Source organism: Oncorhynchus gorbuscha, linkage group LG15 (assembly GCF_021184085.1).
Source record: "Oncorhynchus gorbuscha isolate QuinsamMale2020 ecotype Even-year linkage group LG15, OgorEven_v1.0, whole genome shotgun sequence".
NCBI classification, from domain to species: domain Eukaryota; kingdom Metazoa; phylum Chordata; class Actinopteri; order Salmoniformes; family Salmonidae; genus Oncorhynchus; species Oncorhynchus gorbuscha.
Window position 1 is genome coordinate 21,593,118 of NC_060187.1, and position 22,743 is coordinate 21,615,860.

At 44.4% G+C, this 22,743-nt stretch overlaps 3 protein-coding genes across 6 annotated transcripts in view; all 3 read right to left on the reverse strand.

Annotated features, from left to right (window-relative positions):
* taf4b (TAF4B RNA polymerase II, TATA box binding protein (TBP)-associated factor) overlaps positions 1-4,539 on the reverse strand; it is a 33,045-nt gene extending 28,506 nt beyond the window's left edge. For 3 of the 4 annotated variants that reach the window (XM_046300381.1, XM_046300384.1, XM_046300383.1), the window contains exons 1-2: positions 3,582-4,539; positions 3,132-3,265 (exon numbers count right to left, since the gene is read on the reverse strand). In XM_046300381.1, coding sequence (XP_046156337.1) covers positions 3,132-3,265; positions 3,582-4,233 — 786 coding nt within the window. In that variant the 5' untranslated portion in view covers positions 4,234-4,539. The remainder of the gene's footprint in view (positions 1-3,131; positions 3,266-3,581) is intronic. The other variant, XM_046300382.1, reaches the window with a different exon arrangement.
* Positions 4,540-5,041: 502 nt separating this feature from the next.
* On the reverse strand, positions 5,042-7,622 carry LOC123996743 (proteasome subunit alpha type-7-like). The gene is made up of 7 exons (XM_046300388.1): positions 7,399-7,622; positions 6,915-7,041; positions 6,559-6,683; positions 6,241-6,363; positions 5,919-6,038; positions 5,462-5,524; positions 5,042-5,371 (listed from the first exon to the last, which is right to left on the reverse strand). The coding sequence occupies exons 1-7, from the start codon at positions 7,498-7,500 to the stop codon at positions 5,276-5,278; spliced, it is 756 nt and encodes a 251-aa protein (XP_046156344.1). The 5' UTR covers positions 7,501-7,622; the 3' UTR covers positions 5,042-5,275.
* Positions 7,623-12,015: 4,393 nt separating this feature from the next.
* On the reverse strand, positions 12,016-19,758 carry rad54l (RAD54 like). Its single transcript, XM_046300386.1, has 18 exons — positions 19,598-19,758; positions 18,690-18,776; positions 18,476-18,586; positions 18,278-18,338; positions 18,002-18,137; positions 17,716-17,785; positions 17,271-17,559; positions 16,691-16,815; positions 16,089-16,239; positions 15,787-15,913; positions 15,261-15,335; positions 14,823-14,956; positions 14,507-14,617; positions 13,980-14,103; positions 13,798-13,876; positions 13,533-13,712; positions 13,162-13,325; positions 12,016-12,996 (listed from the first exon to the last, which is right to left on the reverse strand). Exons 1-18 carry the CDS (start codon positions 19,598-19,600, stop codon positions 12,795-12,797), a joined length of 2,229 nt encoding a protein of 742 aa, XP_046156342.1. The 5' UTR covers positions 19,601-19,758; the 3' UTR covers positions 12,016-12,794.
* Between the last annotated feature and the right edge of the window lie 2,985 nt (positions 19,759-22,743).

The following is a 22,743-nucleotide window of genomic DNA, read 5'->3' on the forward strand; positions in this document are numbered from 1 at the left end:
CAGCCCCAACACACACACACACACACACAGTTACAGCCCCAACACACACACACACAGTTACAGCCCCAACACACACACACACAGTTACAGCCCCAACACACACACACACAGTTACAGCCCCAACACACACACACACAGTTACAGCCCCAACACACACACACACAGTTACAGCCCCAACACACACACACAGTTACAGCCCCAACACACACACACACAGTTACAGCCCCAACACACACACACACAGTTACAGCCCCAACACACACACACACACAGTTACAGCCCCAACACACACACACACACAGTTACAGCCCCAACACACACACACAGTTACAGCCCCACACACACACACACAGTTACAGCCCCAACACACACACACACAGTTACAGCCCCCAACACACACACACAGTTACAGCCCCAACACACACACACAGTTACAGCCCCACACACACACACACAGTTACAGCCCCAGTTACAACACACACACACACAGTTACAGCCCCAACACACACACACACAGTTACAGCCCTAACACAACACACACAGTTACACACACACACAGTTACAGCCCAACACACACACACACAGTTACAGCCCCAACACACACACACAGTTACAGCCCCAACACACACACACAGTTACAGCCCCAACACACACACACAGTTACAGCCCCAACACACACACACAGTTACAGCCCCAACACACACACACAGTTACAGCCCCAACACACACACACACACAGTTACAGCCCCAACACACACAGTTACAGCCCCAACACACACACACACAGTTACAGCCCCAACACACACACACACAGTTACAGCCCCAACACACACAGTTATACAGCCCCAACACACACACACACACACAGTTACAGCCCTAACACACACACACACACACACATACATACACAGCCCTAACACACACATTTACAGCCCTAACACACACACACACACAGTTACAGCCCTAACATACACACACACACACACACAGTTAAAGCCCTAACACACACACACACAGTTAAAGCCCTAACACACACACACACAGTTAAAGCCCTAACACACACACACACAGTTACAGCCCTAACATACACACACACACACACACAGTTAAAGCCCTAACACACACACACACAGTTAAAGCCCTAACACACACACACACAGTTAAAGCCCTAACACACACACACACAGTTAAAGCCCTAACACACACACACACACACACACACACACACACACACACACACACACACACACACACACACACACACACACACACACAGTTAAAGCCCTAACACACACACACACACACAGTTAAAGCCCTAACACACACACACACACAGTTAAAGCCCTAACACACACACACACACACAGTTAAAGCCCTAACACACACACACACACACAGTTAAAGCCCTAACACACACACACACACACAGTTACAGCCCTAACACACACACACACAGTTACAGCCCCAACACACACACACACAGTTACAGCCCCAACACACACAGTTACAGCCCCAACACACACAGTTACAGCCCCAACACACACACACACAGTTACAGCCCCAACACACACACACACAGTTACAGCCCCAACACACACACACACAGTTACAGCCCCAACACACACAGTTACAGCCCCAACACACACACACACAGTTACAGCCCCAACACACACACACACAGTTACAGCCCCAACACACACACACAGTTACAGCCCCAACACACACACACAGTTACAGCCCCAACACACACACACAGTTACAGCCCCAACACACACACACAGTTACAGCCAACACACACACACAGTTACAGCCCCAACACACACACACACACACAGTTACAGCCCCAACACACACACACACACAGTTACAGCCCTAACACACACACACACACAGTTACAGCCCCAACACACACACACAGTTACAGCCCCAACACACACACACAGTTACAGCCCCAACACACACACACACAGTTACAGCCCCAACACACACACACAGTTACAGCCCCAACACACACACACAGTTACAGCCCCAACACACACACACAGTTACAGCCCCAACACACACACACAGTTACAGCCCCAACACACACAGTTACAGCCCCAACACACACACACACAGTTACAGCCCCAACACACACACACACACAGTTATACAGCCCCAACACACACACACACACACACAGTTATACAGCCCCAACACACACACACACACACACAGTTATACAGCCCCAACACACACACACACACAGTTATACAGCCCCAACACACACACACACACAGTTATACAGCCCCAACACACACACACACACAGTTATACAGCCCCAACACACACACACACACAGTTATACAGCCCCAACACACACACACACACAGTTACAGCCCCAACACACACACACACAGTTACAGCCCCAACACACACACACACACACAGTTACAGCCCCAACACACACACACACACACAGTTACAGCCCCAACACACACACACACACACACAGTTACAGCCCCAACACACACACACACACACAGTTACAGCCCCAACACACACACACACACACAGTTACAGCCCCAACACACACACACACAGTTACAGCCCCAACACACACACACACAGTTACAGCCCCAACACACACACACACAGTTACAGCCCCAACACACACACACAGTTACAGCCCCAACACACACACACACAGTTACAGCCCCAACACACACACACACACACACAGTTACAGCCCCAACACACACACACACAGTTACAGCCCCAACACACACACACACACACACACACACACAGTTACAGCCCCAACACACACACACACAGTTACAGCCCCAACACACACACACACACACACACACACACAGTTACAGCCCCAACACACACACACACAGTTACAGCCCCAACACACACACACACACACACACACACACACAGTTACAGCCCCAACACACACACACACAGTTACAGCCCCAACACACACACACACACACACACACACACACACACACAGTTACAGCCCCAACACACAGTTACAGCCCTAACACACACATTCATCTTCCAGGTAGGTACATAGTATGATAAGACACCCGTCACAGTTTCACACACACACACACACACACACACACACACACACACACCTGTGTGGTTGGTGGCCTAGGGCTAGGAGAGGTCCCAGTGCCAGGAGCTCTGGCTGCGAGGCCCTGGGCTGCAGCCAAAGCTTGTTGGGACACCAGCATCAGTTGGCCACTGTCACTACGGATGAGCACCATACCTGTCGACAGAACAGTGTCTATGTTAAAAAGTGCCCCTTAAGACGACCTCTACACACTTTGCCAGCTAATCTTTCATTGATTCATTGTTTCCTCTCTCCTCCTCAAAATGCATTGAGGAGAAGGTCCAAGGGGGGGGACCTTGGAACTTCTCCAATTAGGTTTGAGAAGGAGCTGAGTGGTTGTGAGGAATTGAGGAAAGATGACCCAAGAAAGATCCACAACCTCATTTGCACTTTTTTTCTCCAATATCACTACTCCTACCTCCCTCCATTTTGCTTTCAATCAGTTCCAGGTGATGCATGGTCAGGCACTCACCTGGCGGGATATGAAAGTTGGCTGGAAGCTGGACAGACGTGGTCTGTGGAGGTCTGATCGATGCAGCTGGTTGCTGAAAAGTTGTTGGTCTTGGTATGGCTATCACTGCAGCCTTCCCCGGTGCCTGGGTCGCGGTGGCAACTCGAGTCACCGCTGGTCCCAAAGGAGAGCTCATGCGCACTGGTGGCTGTGCGCTCATGGTCACCGTTGGAGAGCTCACTCTCGGTCCCGCAGCCATTGGAGAAATGGGTCTCAGTCCCGTGGTTATCATGACCACCGTTGGAGGCAGGTTGCTCATGACTGACTTTATGGTTGTGGATGACGTGACCGGTTGAGTGCTGGCCTGGACAGGTGCGACAGTCACGGTTGCGGTAGTAGGTGCAACATGCATCACGGACAACGGAAGCTGGGTGGCACTGGATCTATTATTTGCGTTCTGTGGCTGGGTTTGGGCAGGGTCTTTCGTTATACCTTTCGAAATGAAGGCGGGTATTGCAGGGCAACTGGCAGAAGGTGTCGGGGCTTTGACTGTCGCTCCCACCTGCACAATAGTGTCCGAGATATTCGCGGTTCCACTGCCACTGTTTGCCGGGGAGGCACTTTTCTCTGCCTGATTTGGAGTTTCATTTGCGGAGTTTTCGGTGGTAGGCATGACTTTGAAATCTAAGTTGAAACATACAATAACTTAAGTTTGCAATATCTCTCATATGACCTCACCATAGCAATCCTTTGGTAGTTGCTTTTTGTCGCTAGTTAGCGGGCAACTGACGAGCACCACCAATAAACAGCAAGTGGAACAGGTTTAGTGAATTGTTGGAAATGCCAGTCTAGGAATCACAGAAAAACATGAAAAGTAGCAGGTTTAACCTTAGTCGTGTTCATTCATCTTCAAACCCACGCGCCCAGCAAGTGACCATGAGTTTATAGCCATGTGGAGCGTGCATGCGGAGTCTGCACTGCGCTCTGAAAGCGCGAGGGATTGTTATACTGTACTCTCATTGGCTGGTTTACGCGATGACGCAGAAATGAGCCACCTGCACGCGATACCGGTGTTTCCCGGAGAATAAATGCTGCCTCGAAGCCAAGCATCCCTAAAGGTTGAACTATACTCAATTTCACTACATCAGTTCTGGAAATACTGTGTACACCCATTATTTGCACACAAAAGTTAGGCTACAGCACATTTACATTTGAGTAATTTAAGATGCTCTTATCCAGAGCATTAGGGCTAAGTGCCTTGCTTTCGGTTACTGGCCCAATACAAAACTAAATTGCCCAATGCAAGTACTATTTGCAATCATCCATAATGAAAACTTGCATCTCTTGGTTCTATTCTATTTCCTATGTAAGCAAATAAGAATGCACTGCACTCACATCTCATTATCCCATTAGGTCAACAATGCCTATGAGTAACAGATATTTTACAACATGGTAATGATACCCCTTTGAGCAGTCAAAAATAAAATCACAATCTTTATTATTCAAGGTTCAATTTATAAAAGCATTATTTGAGTCCAATGCTTCAGTTCAGGGTCAGAATAATGTGCTAACATAACAGTAGTAGCCACACTACAACAAAATATATAAAATGGAGACGATTCTGTGTCTAGGATAAAGGGGGTGTTTGTGTTCACCCTTATTGAAGCCTATCCTCACACAAACTGAAAACAGGTCATGTGACAGACTAGTTTGATTTATGTAGATTTTTTCGGCTTCTTTTTCTCTGCCTCCTCCTCTTTCTCCTTCTCGATTTCAGCCACAAGGGTTTCAATTTCTTTAGACTCCAAAAGCTGATAAAGATGTACAAAACAGGGAATTAGTAATGATTTCAAATGAGAATGAATTGTTCAGTTAACTGCTTTTAGTGTTTGTGTGTGTACCTTCAGTGGCTGATTCCTCCTGATCACTGCCAGCTCAATGTTCTTTCCTCCTGACTGAACAACCTGTAAACATAGGGTCAGGAGGTAAGCATGTTCATTTACCATCAACACCATTAGTGACTTAGTTGCCCAATTCACATTATAGGGTCAACATTAACCATATTGTTCCCGGCTCAGCTATTTTCATTTCCAGAAACTATGGTAGATGGGTAATACTTCTGTAGCTCAGTTGGTAGAGCATGGCGCTTGTAACGCCAGGGTAGTGGGTTCGATCCCCGGGACCACCCATACGTAGAATGTATGCACACATGACTGTAAGTCGCTTTGGATAAAAGCGTCTGCTAAATGGCATATATTATTATATTATTATTATATTAATCAGGCCAGCCTAGTACAGCTTGCCTTTTTGGTCTTCTAGTGTGAATCAAGCAAATGTTAGTGCCTTATGTTAGCCTACCTCCAGCAGGGCTTTGATGGCCAGCTTTATAGCCTCGTTGTCAGTAGCGATGGCCTCGTCTGTGTAGTTCTTCTCCAGAAACTCCCGAACAGTCTTTGCACTGCGACCGATAGAATTGGCCTGCAGGGGAGAAGGTCGAGAGAGGTTACACATAGAAAATGGAACACTAAGAATAAACCACACCCCCAAAGTGAAAAATTCACCAAACAGATTGGATAATGCCAGCATTAGTGTGCGGGCCTGTGTGTTATGTTTTCTACCCATTTAGCAGGATAGCAGAGTGTGATCTACTATGCATAAGAGAGAGGACAGTGTTACACACCTTCCAGGCATGATATGTTCCAGATGGGTCCGTTTGGTAGAGTCGTGGGGTTCCATCGTTGTCGAAGCCCACGATCAAAGCAGAGATACCGAAGGGTCTGCGTCCATTACTCTGTGTGTAGCGCTGAAGGGGGGATAAAAGAGAGAGACACACACTTACACAATGGGTTTGACTGTGTGAGAGACTGCCTGGATCATGTTCATTAGGCACCCAATGGAAAAAAACTGAATGAAACCAGGATGACTACCACTACCAAGAAACATTCATTTCTATGGCAGTGAAGCATGTTCATACCAGTGTGTTTTGCATGCAGTCTACCTGTTTGAGTGTGGCAATGTGGCGTGTGATATACTCCACAGTAACAGGGTCCTCTACAGTAAGCCGGTGGCTCTGACACTCCACCCTGGCTCTGTTGATAACGATACGAGCATCGGCCGTCAGACCTGGAAGGACAGAAGAGAGGGACAACATTCTACATCAGGCCTTTTACTCAAAACTGACACAAAATACCTGCTTTTCGACTAACAAAACCAGTTCTGCATCTGAAATCAAATCAAAGTATATTGAAAACCAGTGAGAACTACAGCAAGGCTCAATAAAAACTAGCTAACTAGGCGAATCAGACTGATAACAGGTGGTTAGGACTGGGTGTGTGAGTAAATGGATGGTCTTACCTGCAAATGCCATACAGACATGATCATCAAGTGCACATATCTTGCGTACAGTCCTCTCCTCTTGGAGTTTAGCTACAGACTTTTTCTCAACACCCAAAACGACAATGTCTTTCCCTCTGATGCCCACCTGCACAAAATAACAATTGTTAGTCAGCATATTACCATGTTCTGAAATGCGCATTGCGACTGCAATAAAGACACCGTTGAACAAAACCTGTTTGCTAGCTAGCTGGGCTAGTTGGTAGGTTAGCAATTACATGCAAGTCATGCTGTCCCCGCTGAATGTGTATCTCGTTGTTAGCAAGTTAACTATATTGAATAATCATCTTATCTAGCTAATTCAGCTATCAATTGTCAGCTCAAATTCACAAAGCAAATGAAGTAACGTTATGACAAATGCGAAAGAGTGAAAAGTAACTAAAGATAACGTTAGCCTTGCTAAATTGGCTAGCTAGCTAACTTAGCTAGTAGTAATAACACTCACCGCAGTAGAGCCTTTTTTCACAGCCTCTTGTGCATATTCCACTTGAAACAGGTGTCCATCGGGGGAAAATACTGTTATAGCTCTATCATATCTAGCGGCCATGTCTAACCACTAAGAAAAGTTAAAATACGAAGAAGTATTCACTTGTTAGCCAAATAAACCGCTGAGGATTTTGACTGGTACAAATCTGCGCATGCGGTTCAAGCTACACACCCGCGGTTGGTGCGATTGGACAGAAAGGACTAACCGGACGTCCACAAAACATCAATTTGATGAAGAGATATTTTACAATTAAGTGGCAAACTAGTTAGCTATTTTGAGGTATTCAGTGGTGAAATTCATTGAACCCATGTGTTTGATATCATTCCACTACTCTGCTCCAGCCATTACCACGAGTCTGTCCTTGCCAAGGACTAGACCCCTTTTTCCCATTTTCTCCTAAAATGACATACCCAAATCGAACTGCCTGAAGCTCATGACCTGATGCCAGGATATGCACATTCTTGATACCGTTTGAAAGGAAACACTGAAGTTTGTGGAGATGTGAAATTAATGTAGGAGAATAACACATTAGACCTGGTTAAAGATAATACAAACAAAAAAAAGTGTTTATTTTTTTTGTTCCATCATCTTGCTAGAGAAAGCAAGAGAAAAGCCATACATTGAGAAAGGATTATAGGCGTAATCTAGGTGTTGTCCACAAAATGACAGCAGTGTGTGCAAAGGTTCAGACCGATCCAGTGAAGAATTACATCATTATACAATAGCTTGTATCAAGTCTGCCAGGAGTTCGCCAAAATGTTCCGAATTGGTCACTTTTCCATTTAATAAGGTGCTACCAACCTATGCTTGAAGAAGATATGCCTCAACTGTCAGTCATCACAAGAAAGCTTTTTTATTTTTTTACTTTATTTAACTATTGGTAAGTGGCTCTCAGCTATTTTAGCTAATTGTGGTGTGTTTGTAAATGCATTTACAATACATGAATTGGCTAGTACCCAACCCTAATTAGTCAATTAATTGTACTTGGTCCAGTGAAGAAATTCAGATTTACTGAGCCTCAGTGACTATTCCTTAATAGGTTACAATTATAAAAGTCTAAATATCTTAATTAACAATTTGTTATTATTATAAAGTATGTGGACACCTGCTCGTCAAACATCTCATTCCAAAATCATAGGAATTAATATGGAGTTGGTCCCCCTTTTCTGCTATAACAGCCTCCTCTTCTGGGAAGGCTTTCTACTAGATGTTGGAATATTGTCACGGGGACTTGCTTCCATTCAGCCACAAGAGCATTAGTGAGGTCAGGCACTGATGTGCGATTTGGCCTGGCTCGCAGCCGAACATCCCAAAGGTGTAAGATGGGGTTGAGGTCAGGGCTCTGTGCAGGCCAGTCAAGTTCTTCCACACCGATCTCAACAAACCATTTCTGTATGGACCTCGCTTTGTACACGGGGGCATCGTCATCCTGAAACAGGAAAAAGCTCCTTCCCCAAACTGTTGCCACAAAGTTGGAAGCACAGAATCATCTGATGTCATTGTATGCTGTAGCGTTACAATTTCCCTTCACTCGAACTAAGGGGCCTACCCCGAACCATGAAAAACAGCCCCAGACCATTATTCCTCCTTCACCAAACTTTACAGTTGGCACTATGCATTCGGGCAGGTAGCGTTCTCCTGGCATCCACTAATCCCAGATTCGTCCATCAGACTGCCAGATGGTGGAGCGTGATTCATCACTCCAGAGAAGTGTTTCCACTGCACCAATGGTGACGAGCTTTACACAACTCCAGCCGACACTTGACATTGCGTATGGTGGTCTTTGGCTTTTGTGCTGCTGCTCGGCCATGGAAACCCATTTCATAAAGCTACCGACGAACAGTCCTTGTGCTGACGTTGTTTCCAGAGGCAGTTTGGAACTCTCACGCGTCAGCGATCCCGTTCTGTGAGCTCGTGTGGCCTACCACTTTGTGGCTGAGCCGCTGTTGCTCCTAGACATTTCCACTTAACAATAACAGCACTTACAGTTGACCAGGGAAGCTCTAGCAGGGCATACATTTGACGAACTGACTTGTTGGAAAGGTGGCATTCGATTACTGTGCCGAGTTGAAAGTCACTGAGCTCTTCAGTAAGGCCCTTCTACTGCCAATGTTTGTCTATGGAGATTACATGGCTGTGTGGCTGAAATAGTAGAACGTACTAATTTGAAGGGGCTGTCTACATACTTTTGGCCATGTAGTGTATATTATGTTTTTTTATTATTTTATTACAGCTGGCACCAAATATTATAATGTCCTCTTAACCCCTCAGGTCATTCTCCATAGAGATGCATTCTGTAGCAGAGTTCCACAAAGTCCCAATGAGAATAATAATAATAATATGCCATTTTGCAGACGCTTTTATCCAAAGCGATTTACAGTCATGTGTGCATACATTCTACGTATGGGTGGTCCCGGGAATCGAACCCACTACCCTGGCGTTACAAGCGCCATGCTCTACCAACTGAGCTACAGAAGGACCCCCGACCCACACACCACTCAGGTGACTGATAACCTAGCATTTCAGTATAGATTCCCAGACCCAGATTAAGCCTAGTCCTGGATTAACATTAACTTTTAATGGATAATGTAAATTTAGTATGATTATATGTGTATATATAAATAAACTCATCAAAAAAAGAAACATCCCTTTTTCAGGACCCTGTCTTTCAAAGATATCTTCATTGTAAAGGGTTTAAACACTGTTTCTCATGCATGTTCAATGAACCATAAACAGTTAATGAACATGCACCTGTGGAATGGTCGGTAAGACACTAACAGTTTACAGACGGTAGGCAATTAAGGTCACATTTAAGAAAACTTAGGACACTAAAAGAGGCCTTTCTACTGACTCTGAAAAACACCAAAAGAAAGATGCCCAGGGTCCCTCCCTGCTCATGTGTGAACGTGCCTTAGGCATGCTGCAAGGAGGCATGAGGACTGCAGATGTGGCCAGGGCAATACATTGCAATGTCCGTACTGTGAGATGCCTAAGACAGCACTACAGGGAGACAGGACGGACAGCAGATCGTCCTCGCAGTGGCAGACCGTGTTACAACACCTGCACAGGATCGGTACATCCGAACATCACACCTGCGGGACAGGTACAGGATGGCAACAACTGCACGAGTTACAAAAGGAACGCACTATCCTTTCATCAGTGCTCAGACTGTCCGCAAAGCCTGAGAGAGGCTGAACTGAGGGCTTGTAGGCCTGTTGTAAGGCAGGTCCTCACCAGACATCACCGGCAACAACGTCACCTATGGGCACAAACCCACCGATGCTGGACCAGACAGGACTGGCAAAAAGTGCTCTTCACTGACAAGTTGTGGTTTTGTTTCACCAGGGATGGTCGGATTCGCGTTTATCGTCGAAGGAATGAGCGTTATACTGAGGACCTGTACTCTGGAGCGGGATTGATTTGGAGGTGGAGGGTCCGTCATGGTCTGGGGACGTGTGTCACAGCATCATCAAACTGAGCTTGTTGTCATTGCAGGCAATCTCAGCACTGTGCGTTACAGGGAAGACATCCTCCTCCCTCATGTGGTGCCCTACCTGCAGGCTCATCCTAACATGACCCTACAGCATGACAATGCCATCAGCCATACTGCTAGTTCTGTGCATGATTTCCTGCAAGACAGGAATGTCAGTGTTCTGCCATGCCCAGCAAAGAGCCCAGATCTCAATCCCATTGAGCACATCTGGGACCTGTTGGATCTGAGGGTGAGGGCTAGGGCCATTCCCCCCAGAAATGTCAGAGAACTTGCAGGTGCCTTGGTGGAAGAGTGGGGTAACATCTCACAGCAAGAACTGGCAAATCTGGTGCAGTCCATGAGGAGATGCACTGCAGTACTTAATGCAGCTGGTGGCCACACCAGATACTGTTACTTTTGATTTTGACCTCCCCTTTGTTCAGGGACATATTATTCCATTTCTTTTAGTCACATATCTGTGGAACTTGTTCAGTTTGCCTCAGTTGTTGAATCTTATGTTCATACAAATATTTACACATTAAGCTCGATGAAATTAAACGCAGTTGACAGTTTCTTTTTTTGCTGATATATATTAATGTGCCCATGAGTTTCTACTACAGAGACCACATGGTTCAAGAGAAAATAGCCTAATTAATGGGGGTTGGAGAAGCATCTACTCATCAATGTCATTATTTTCAGTTAACTCTGCAACTCTTCCCACTGATTTGTTTCACAACTGCCGCCAGTTAGACTCAAACATTGGCAAGAAATACTGTAAATATAGACTTCGTAAAAAATATATATATTTCATGCTGAAACCCTCATATTAAACACCAATGGTTTATATTTAGGATAATGTTTTACAACTGTCACTCTATAAAATATTTTACATGTGGTAAGGCCACACAAAGGGACAGAGGTTATTATGCACCTGTACAAGTCTTAAATACGCAAAAGTGCCACTAGCTGTCTTGATAGATTAGATTACGTAGAATCCTCCAACATTCTGGTAGTTCACTGGTAAACTGGAAATACATCCAGTAGTATACCCTTCCTTTACAACCCTAGTCAAGACTGTTGCATGCCTAAAGTCAAAAATAATAATAATAAGTGGCCTTATTTGGCATTTCAAATTGTGAAATAATAATGAACTTTGTATCCTAATTGTGTGAAAAATAACAAAAATGCACCATTTCCTTTATATTGTTCAGCTCACCGATGTTTGTCTGTTACCCTTTACTCAGCATCTATGTTATTGTTGACATATTGTCATGTTTAATGCAGCATTTGCAGCCCTTAAATCATTGTTTTGTTAATATCTTGTTTGTTGAATTGCTAACACTTGTCCTGGTTCAATAAATCCTGACATTAGTGAAATTGTCAGTTCTTCACAAAACATTTTCATTATCAAGGGGGGAAAAAAGTATACGATTGAACAGAAAACAATAACATTTACACTGTGGGTACAAACCAAAAGACTGTAAAGAGAGATGTGTGGACAATTGCAGGTAGGGTTGCCTTTCATAAGAAGAAAATGGTCTTCAATATGGTTATTACTCTGTTACACACCCCTATAAAGAGTATGGGGGAATTCAGCCGTGAATCCATCACGATAAGTAGTATTCCCATCATAAGATAGCATGTCTGTTTTCCTAGTGTCTGTGCAATCCTGGGTCCTTGGGACATCCCTACCACATTGAAATTTAAAAGGGGTAGCGGTTTAGGGTACGGACATCCCAAGGATTCCAGACAGCACAGACAGTTTTCCTGGGCCCTCTTGTCCAGTAACATTGCTCCTACGTGCTGGTTGGCCGTCCTTGGTTCAGGGCTATGCCCTCTCGTCAAATACCATGACTCCTGGTTGTCTCAGACCACCTGGCTGTCACACGACCCCTCTCTGGTCCTCGTGGGAGCGCTGGTGGAAGACGAAGGAGATGGCAGCGTCCCAGGAGGCCTGCAGTATGGGGTCTCTCAGGCCCCTCTTGTCAGAGCAGTGTTGCCACTGGGACAGGTCACAGGTACAATCAGAGTCCTCAGGAGGGGGCCGCACCTGTCGCCCATTCACACAGCGCCGACAGCGGAACCTGGCAGGGGCACAGGAGACAGAATAGTTAACATTAGTGAACTCTTCCAAAGAGGGAGGATGTAACGACATCCAAGAATTGGCCGCAACCATCTTTAAATTACTGTCAATGGGCTCTGCCTACTGCTGCGAACTGCGTTTGTACCGGTCGTGTGTGTGTGTGTACCTGTCATGCGTGTCACTGGTGGTCTCCTCACTGAGATGAAAGAGTTCTCGTAGCTCCCCCAGAGAGAAGTGTCTCTCCACATCCTGCTCTTCGTCCACCACACAGCTGCTCAGAGCCTTCTTATGGGCCTGCCTCTGAAGGATCTTCTCCTCAATTGTCCCTGTCTGCAGGAACACACATTCACACAGAGCAACTGTCAGTCATACACGTGACGTAAAACACCATTTTGATAGTTCAATTGCTAATACCACCATGCTCCATACCAAGGCGAGTCTCCCCTCCCTCCCCAAGCACTTGGAAAAGCGATATAAATTGAATGAATTGACACCACTTTTCAGTATGATACTCTAGTCATTCTCTGTTCTACTCACTGAAAGCAGTCTGTAGATGTAGCAGGTCTTTTTCTGTCCGTCTCTCCAGACTCGAGCCATGGCCTGCTCATCATTGGCTGGGTTCCAGTCAGGGTCAAACATCACCAGGCGATTAGCACCAATCAGATTCAGGCCACACCCCCCAGCTTTGCTGCTCAGCATAAATATGAACTCTGGGCTCTGAGTGAGAGAGATGTCATGGAAATACTTGTGATCAAACAAACTCTTATAGCAAGATGCCATTTACAACATGTTCACTACCTACAGATGGGCTGTTGAACCTCTCCACTATCTTTGCTCTCTTCTTGATGGACATTGTGCCATCAAGCCGAACGTAGAGGTATCTGATCAAAAGAAGAAAGTGGTTTCTTTCCATTCTCAAAGTTCATTTTCAAGAATAACTGAAAACAATGGATGTGACAGCTCCTGTGTCAGTTCCTTTCTTACCTTCGAGTTCGACAAAGCTTCTCAAAGAGGTCCAGTGTTTGTGTGTAGTTGGAGACCAACACCACTTTGTCACTGGTGGTGCTTCTGGTCATGGCCAGGATATAGTCCAGAACCAGCATTTTACCTGGAGTAAAGATCAACGTCATTATAGATCCCATATTAACAATGGAGTGATTAGAATTCATTATAAAATCAGGTTGTTCAAGCCCTGAATGCTGATTGGCTGAAAGCCGTGGTATATCAGACTGTATACCATTGGTATAACACTTTTTTTTGTTTGTAACCAGTTTATAATAGCAATAAGCCACCTCTGGGGTTTGTGGTATATGGCCAATGTACCATGGCTAAGGGTTGTGTCCAAGCACTCCGCGTTACATTGTGCGTAAGAACAGCAGAATATTAGCAATATACCACACTCCTCAGGCCTTATTGCTTATTTATAAGGGGATAATGTAATGAATTATATCTGCGAGATCTAAGTGTTACCTGTCCCTAATCCTTCCAAAATGGAAATAATGTGTTCTTACCAGAAAGCTGTGGCTCCACAGCCTTGGTGGAGTATCCTGTAGGGAAGAGATTCAGGGCCCCATCGAAGCCCTCATCTCGCTCCACACACTTATCATAGATGAGAGCCGGGTCTGGGAGGCAAAGGAGAAATAAGTCACAATACAACAGACCAACAAACACTGACGCAAAACCAAACAGCTAACAAATGAATATCCACACACACAACAACAAGTTGTGTCAGGACAGAAATGTACATGGGAGGACGTCACTAATAATAAAATAAAGACAATACATATAAGAAAGCACCAGTTGATTTGTTGTCGTTTGGACACTTACGGTTACAGAGCTTCTTGAGAGAGGTGATGGAGGACAGAGAGGAGACACTGATCTTGCCCTGCTGCTGCAGTGTCTGTAAGGGCTTAGCCTGCCTCAGGAACAGTTTATACAGCTCTGACTGGAGGGGGGTCAGCCTGCAGAGAACACGCAAATATTAAGCCGTGAACAATTCAGGCTTTTAAATCTTTCCACTAAATGAGTGCCTTGATTACTTCTGGAAGTTTGGTTGCACAAAGACTTGTTTGGTATTGTTTACTATCCAACAGCAACTTATTTTTATAGTATACATTTGCAATTAGTTGAACCATGATACCATTATTTGTGACACTAAACACACCTGTTAATTACCATCAGAAATACCATTACCAGTGGTCAGTTGTAATCAATACATATAATACAACCTTAAAATGTAAAAATACATGAAAATGGAAGAGTGACCTGCAACAGACGACCTGCTCGATCTTAACAGGAAGATACTTTGAGAGGATGTCTGAGGTTCTCCGAATCAAGCATCTAAAACCACCAAGGAGAGAAAAATATTAAGTATAGGGCTGTGACGATACCAGTATCACAAAAGTTTTTCCATGGTAAAAATTAAAACACTAAGCAGACCAAACTCTGGCCCTTTAAAAACCTACTGTATATAAAATATAGTGTGCTATAGAAAATAAATAAAATGGGAGTCTGGATGACAACATAAGGATTTTGGTTTTCCTAAAGTTTCATGTTTTGCTTCCTTGCCACGATACTAACGAGTATCACGAACTGGTATTGTCCCGGACATATTAAGTAGTTATGTTTTGCCTGACTAAAGCGACCGACTTGCTCACTGTGTACCATGTGGGTCTGCGCTTCAGCCAAGCTAAGATATATTAGGCAGATAGTCTGAAAATACACATGACCATAAAGATGTCCATTGTGTTGTAGGTAAACTATTAAGTCTTCAGCAAAGTGTGAGGTTTACCCATTGACAATGCTGATCAGCTCCTTGAGTTTCTCCTCTCCAGCCTGCCTGTCTTTGTCACTGGCGTCTGCATCACGACCCTTCAGGATGGGGAGCTCAAAACGCTTCTTAAACTCCTGGGCTGTTCCTGAGAAGGGAAAGAAAAACCACAGGAGGACAGTTAGAAGGCAGAGAAGGGGAGATCTAACAGACCTCATTTAACATGTCTCTCCGTCTATTCAGAAAGCATACATACCTTAGAAATTTTCACATCAACTTTTTATAGAATTTTGTCCATTTGCCTCCATGTAGTGTCAGCTTACCCAGGATACCAGCGTTGACAAAGTGCACCAGACTGAAGTATTCCAGCAGGTCATTCTGAATGGGAGTGCCTGAGATAAGCACCCTTCTCTGGGCACTCATAGCATTCAGAGCCTGGTACGTCTGGTTGTCAGAGTTCTTCAGCCGATGACCCTACAGGGTGCACAAGGAACAAGGTGTTATTGGCATAACCACGTTAAATAAAATCTGGAAATGAACACAATATATTACAACTATTACTACTTGTATATGGTCCATTTGAGGATAACATCAATCCAAAACCTAAGCAGAAGCCTAAGAACCAGGACCCGTGTTCATAAAACATAGAGTAGGAGTGCTGATCTAGGATCGGTAATTAATATATAATAATAATAATAATAATATATGCCATTTAGCAGACGCTTTTATCCAAAGCGACTTACAGTCATGTGTGCATACATTCTACGTATGGGTGGTCCCGGGGATCGAACCCACTACCCTGGCGTTACAAGCGCCATGCTCTACCAACTGAGCTACAGAAGGACCACTTAATTAATAAGTGGGGACCTGATCCTAGATCAGCACCACATTGTGAATATTGGCCTACATCTCCTCGTCAAGGTACCTCATCACAGATGACAAGTCCCACTTTTCCTTTGTGTAGAACTTCAGCATGAAGCCGGAACGTCTCGTATGAAATGATCAGGATTGGAGTAGGAACCCTCAAGCCATGCTGGGTCATGAAGTTCACTGTCAAGCACATAAACCCAGTTCACTGTCAAGCACATAAACCCAGTTCACTGTCAAGCACATAAACCCAGTTCACTGTCAAGCAAATAAACCCAGTTCACTGTCAAGCAAATAAACCCAGTTCACTGTCAAGCACATAAACCCAGTTCACTGTCAAGCACATAAACCCAGTTCACTGTCAAGCACATAAACCCAGTTCACTGTCAAGCACATAAACCCAGTTCACTGTCAAGCACATAAACCCAGTTCACTGTCAAGCACATAAACCCAGTTCACTGTCAAGCACATAAAATGTTAACATTGAACTGGGTTTACGTTATTCTTATTTATTTAGCCTGAATAGTCCACTAAGTAACAATTGTCACCGTTTCCCCAGGGAGTCCTGGGAACAACCATACCACTGCTAAAAGTATTGCCACAACAGGATTAATGCTTAATGGTCAAAACAAACCTACCTAGTTTTTTGTCTATCTCCTCCTTGGATCCACCATCGATGGCCACCGGTGTGATGCGTCCGCCCAGCCACTTTCCCACCTCATTGTACCAGTTACGAACCAAACTGGAGGGTGAAACAACAATGGCCTTGTCTATCTCAGGCTTGGCATCAGGACTCTGGCGCAGCAGGGTCCACATGAGGGCAATACACTGCAGGGTTTTCCCCAGCCCCATCTCATCAGCCATGATGCAGCCATACGAGTCGGCAATACGTCTCCCGGTCACACAGTCCCACAGGAATTTCACTCCCTGACAGAATACAACAAAATCTGGTTATTACAAACAAACGTATACACAAATACAATTAAGTGTGCTCTGGGCCCTGGTCAAAACTAGTGCACTATATAGGGAAAAAGGTGCCATTTGGGACACAGAAAAGTATCAAGATTTACAAAGAGACTGTACCTCTCTCTGATGGGGTCTGAGGACCTTTCCAAGGACTGGATCCACGACAACATGTACAGGCAGTTTATCTCTGCACACAGAGAGACATATTAATAACCTTCTACTACAACATGTCATTTTGTGCAAAGTTATCACCAAAAGTCTGATCTTTATAACGATCTGAGACAGTAGCTGAGCTATTGACTTCACATCACCATGTTTTTCCTAATCTCTCCCTACCATAATTGTGCTACGGACTTCACATTAACATTTTCTAATCGCTCCCTAAATATTGAGATTAACTCACTTCTCTGCTTTTATCAGCTCATGAGCGCTCAGCACTGGAGGCTCATAGAGGACCAGTGCACCGTTTTCAAATGGGTCGTGAAGACTCTTCCTTACCCCCGCACGCTTCAGTCCTAGTGCTCTTATCCCCAGAGAGCCTATAGAACAAACACAATACCATTGTAATAGATAGATCCATTACTTAGCATAATATACTGAGATTGTTCCTAAAGATAGTCATATAGAGATATGTGGAGAAGACCTAGGGTAGCAACATTGATTTAACATATTTACTTACCTGTGTAATTGGGGATCGGGATTTTAAAAGGTTTTGAGAGAATACTTCGAATTAAGGCTTCCTGTAAAGACAATACATCCATGAACAAAGTACTTCAAAATGATTGGCATGTCTATAGCAGCATTATACTGATTGTTTGTGTAAGCACATGCCACACACTTGTCAAATTCATTTATGCGTCAAAATGACCATACTCACGTGTGCATTGCTGTCCACACATACAGGCTGGTTGGTCAACTGTGTCAAAGGCTTTCTGAAGGGAGAAATATAGCTTTCTCTTTTCTCATTTCCTCCCTTCCTTATTTTGGTCTGAAACAACATGTTGTGTTATCCTATCTGCTTGACAGTGAAATATAAGTAGGACATCATAGTCAAAATGGATGAGTATCTGATCAACCCAAACATAACTTACATCTTCTTCTGGATTCCAATCCTCATCCTCGGAGGAATCTCCTCCATGCTTCCTTTTGGCAACCTGGCTTGGTGCTAGGCTTCTCCTCTGTCATGACATAATACACATTTGAGTAGACCATTTCATGTCACAAATCCTTTTCCCTCTGCTCCTCCTTATGTCAAAATAAATGTTCCCCCACAAGCCTCATGCACATATATGGTGCACATGTAGGATTTTTGTTGTTGGCATGAGGTGAAGTAGAGACAAAAGAGATTTGTCAGGTGAGGAAATAGAGAACCATTCAGAAAACCAGTCTGGGCCTCCCGGGTGGCGCAGCTGTGCCATCAGAGTCCCTGGGTTCGCGCTCTGTCGTAACCGGCCGCGACGCACAATTGGCCTAGCGTCGCCCGGGTTAGGGAGGGCTTGATCGGTAGGGGTGTCCTTGTCTCATCGCGCACCAGCGACTCCTGGCCGGGCGCAGTGTGCGCTAGCCAAGGTGGCCAGGTGCACGGTGTTTCCTCCGGCGCGGCTGGCTTCCGCGTTGGAAGCGCACTGTGTTAAGAAGCAGTGCGGCTTGGTTGGGTTGTGTATCGGAGGACGCATGACTTTCAACCTTCGTCTCTCCCGAGCCCGTACGGGAGTTGTAGCGATGAGACAAGATAGTAGCTACTACAACAATTGGATACCACGACATTACGACATTGGGGAGAAAAAGGGGTAAAATTCAAAACAAAAAAAAAGAAACCAGTCTGTTCGCAGTTTGGATTATTGTGGATATGGGGTCTCAAATTCCGCGCTGCATAAGGACCAACCACCAAGGAAACCGATAGAGTGAGATCAAATTGTATTCAACATTCTGGCTATGCACGTTAGCGAGCTACCAACTGCTGCTTCGACAACAAGCGTTTTAGCAACGAACTACTTACCATTTTCCTCGTCTCCGGTGATCAATGGGGTGGTTAGAATATGATAACTGCTGTAGATTAATAGTTAAGTTGACAAAATATACATGACAGTTGCTACAACAATTGATTAGCTAGCTAGCTAGACTCCCATGTTTCTCCGTGGTTTGTTTACGTCTGTTAAATATCCCGCGCGCAGGTTGGACAATCATATGGCGACCGTTAAGGCTCAAAAAATAATTATCGTTTTGGAAATACAGTGTGGGAAAAAGCTCATAGGCCATTATTGGCCACCAGGGGACCTACTGAGACAAGCTATGCAGCACTCAGTTGACAACACATTACACATGGTTGAATGGCAGTTTTATTCAGTAGTTATATCAGTATCCATTTTTTTCATGATTAAAAGCATGTGTCTAGCTGTGTCTTCTTTATGTTATGTTGTTGACATCTGCTCATAGACCACAATTCACAGAGCTGGGAAACCCTAACAAATACTGCTTTCACCTTTTACCAGTGTTGCGGTAATTTAACTATATTGTGCAGTAGCTTGGTGGTATTTTAACTAAATTCAAATCTAGGTAGTTTTCAGTAGTTTTAATAACTTTTTTGCCATGTTAGCTAACTACTACACTACTTTTTTTCAGAAAATAAAATACAGGTGACGTAGGCAATCTTTTCCTTGTTTAATAGGCTAAATTACACACTATGTTAACGTATGACCCAAACGTGATCTGCCCTTGCAATTTGCAGTCTATGACAATTTTTCACTAAATAGTTTGGATGTAGTGAACTACTTTTTCAGAGCAACTTTACTTAAGTAAATAATATGTTTCTTAAGGGTAGCTGTAGTGTAGCTTAACTTCTTCCAGTGTGAAGTGATTGGTAGCTTGATAAACTATATTTTCAGAGTAGCTTCCCCAACACTGTCTTTTACTGAATTGATTGCTAGGTAAAGATTATGCTACTTCAAGTGTGAAAAGCTTAAATATCTTTATCATCACCGTTCATCTCTGTGTTTGGGCATCTGCACCACACCTGTGTTAACATGGAGTTAATGTTCCTACAGCCAGTGCAGATCTCCCATTCACATGTCTGATAAGAAACATAAGAGTTTCCATAAACTCTGCAAGGTTTCTCCACAGCCTCCCCTTATCCCTTGTAAACCAGGATCAGGGAACATGGGGGCAGGGCAGAGCTGGGTGTGGTAAGGTGAGGTGAGGTCTAGGTAACCACTGACCTGGCCGGCTGCCACGGTGTGTGCATCCCAAATGGCACTCCATTCTCTATTTATTGCTCTACTTTTGACCAGGGTCCATGGGGATCTGGTCAAAAGTAGTGCACTATGTAGGGAATGGGGTTCCATATGGGATACAAGTTGAGGGTTTCAGCTTCTGTTTTATTGTGGTCTGTCTTTCTCTCATGCAAGGCTATATGGGACGTGGGCAGGTGAAAAAACAGGTGATAAGATCCAGGGTCAGGTTCCTATTTTAGACACCTGAGTCATTATCATTATCTCTGACTGAGTCTAGACTAAACTAGGCTAATCTGCAGCATCACTGACTGAATCTAGACTGAACTAGGCTGATCTGCAGCATCACTGACTGAGTCTAGACTAAACTAGGCTAATCTGCAGCATCACTGACTGAATCTAGACTGAACTAGGCTGATCTGCAGCATCACTGACTGAGTCTAGACTAAACTAGGCTAATCTGCAGCATCACTGACTGAGTCTAGATTAAACTAGGCTAATCTGCAGCATCACTGACTGAATCTAGGCTGATCTGCAGCATCACTGACTGAGTCTAGACTAAACTAGGCTAATTTGCAGCATCACTGACTGAGTCTAGATTAAACTAGGCTAATCTGCAACATCACTGACTGAGTCTAGACTAAACTAGGCTAGTCTGCAACATCACTGACTGAGTCTAGACTAAACTAGGCTAGTCTGCAGCATCACTGACTGAGTCTAGATTAAACTAGGCTAGTCTGCAGCATCACTGACTGAGTCTAGACTAAACTAGGCTAGTCTGCAGCATTTCAATTCATGTGTTAGATTTGGCCCTGGTAGCTAATTACAACACACTATTGTGACAGTGCCAAAATCAAGTAGCTGTTTTGGTTCTGGGGCCGAGATTAGAACACATTTTAGTCTCAATATTGTGAAGACATGCAATGGTGATCAGAATGGTTATATCATATGAAAGGCCTTTGATGCGTGTATGAGTTTACTGCCCGCGTTCTGCCATGGTTGCTCTTCAATGGTCTGAGTGGCAGGGCCTCAATTGGAAAAGGAGTTCCCACAGGAGTTTTTCAATAAGCACAGAGGCAATACCACGTTCTGCACGTCTCTGTAAACCACAAGGCAAGTCTTGTTCTCTTATCCAACACCATCAAACTCTTGATAGACCGTTTCTCTTGCATGAACACCTTTACTGTTAAGATAAGACGCCTTTTTAAACCATGAGGCAGGCCCCGGTGTTGCCCAGTAATGCCCCACTCTGTATGACAATGTGCTGTCATCTGTCTATGCTACAGCACATTGCATGACTCACCGATTACACACAGTCAGCGTGAGGACCTGCTCTAGGAGGTGTAAATCTACATTCTGATCTCTTTACTGTACCCCTGAAGAGAGAACACAGTGTAATAATAATATCTCACAGCCACAGGGCAGGTGGCCAAATAACTTGAGTTCAGGCAGGGTGTAAATAGTCCAGTGTTTTGGGAATGTAGAACCTGCCTCCTGTTCAATCCATTAACAAATACATGGGAGAAACAAAGAAGCCAAAGAGTTATTGATGAATGAACGCAGATCTGCATTCAGTTCTGGGCAATTCCATGGTCACAGAGTGATGCTGAATTTTTCACTTTAAAATGTATGTCAAACAAAAACCAATGATTGCAAAGTTGAACAAACCATACAGCTCTATGCACAAGGACTACTTTCACCAGTTTCCACTGAACATTTCACAAAAAAACATTTACTTGAAGAACTGTGCAGATGCACATTTTGGTAACAGAATGACGGTTTGTGCTGTTTGTGCCGTCATTCTGTTACCAAACTTTGCATCTGCACTGTTCTTCCTTAATTAAAAGCCATTCGTAACAACTACTTATAAATAGTTATGATTACGGTCACAAACATTCTTTGATTAACCTCTGCCTAT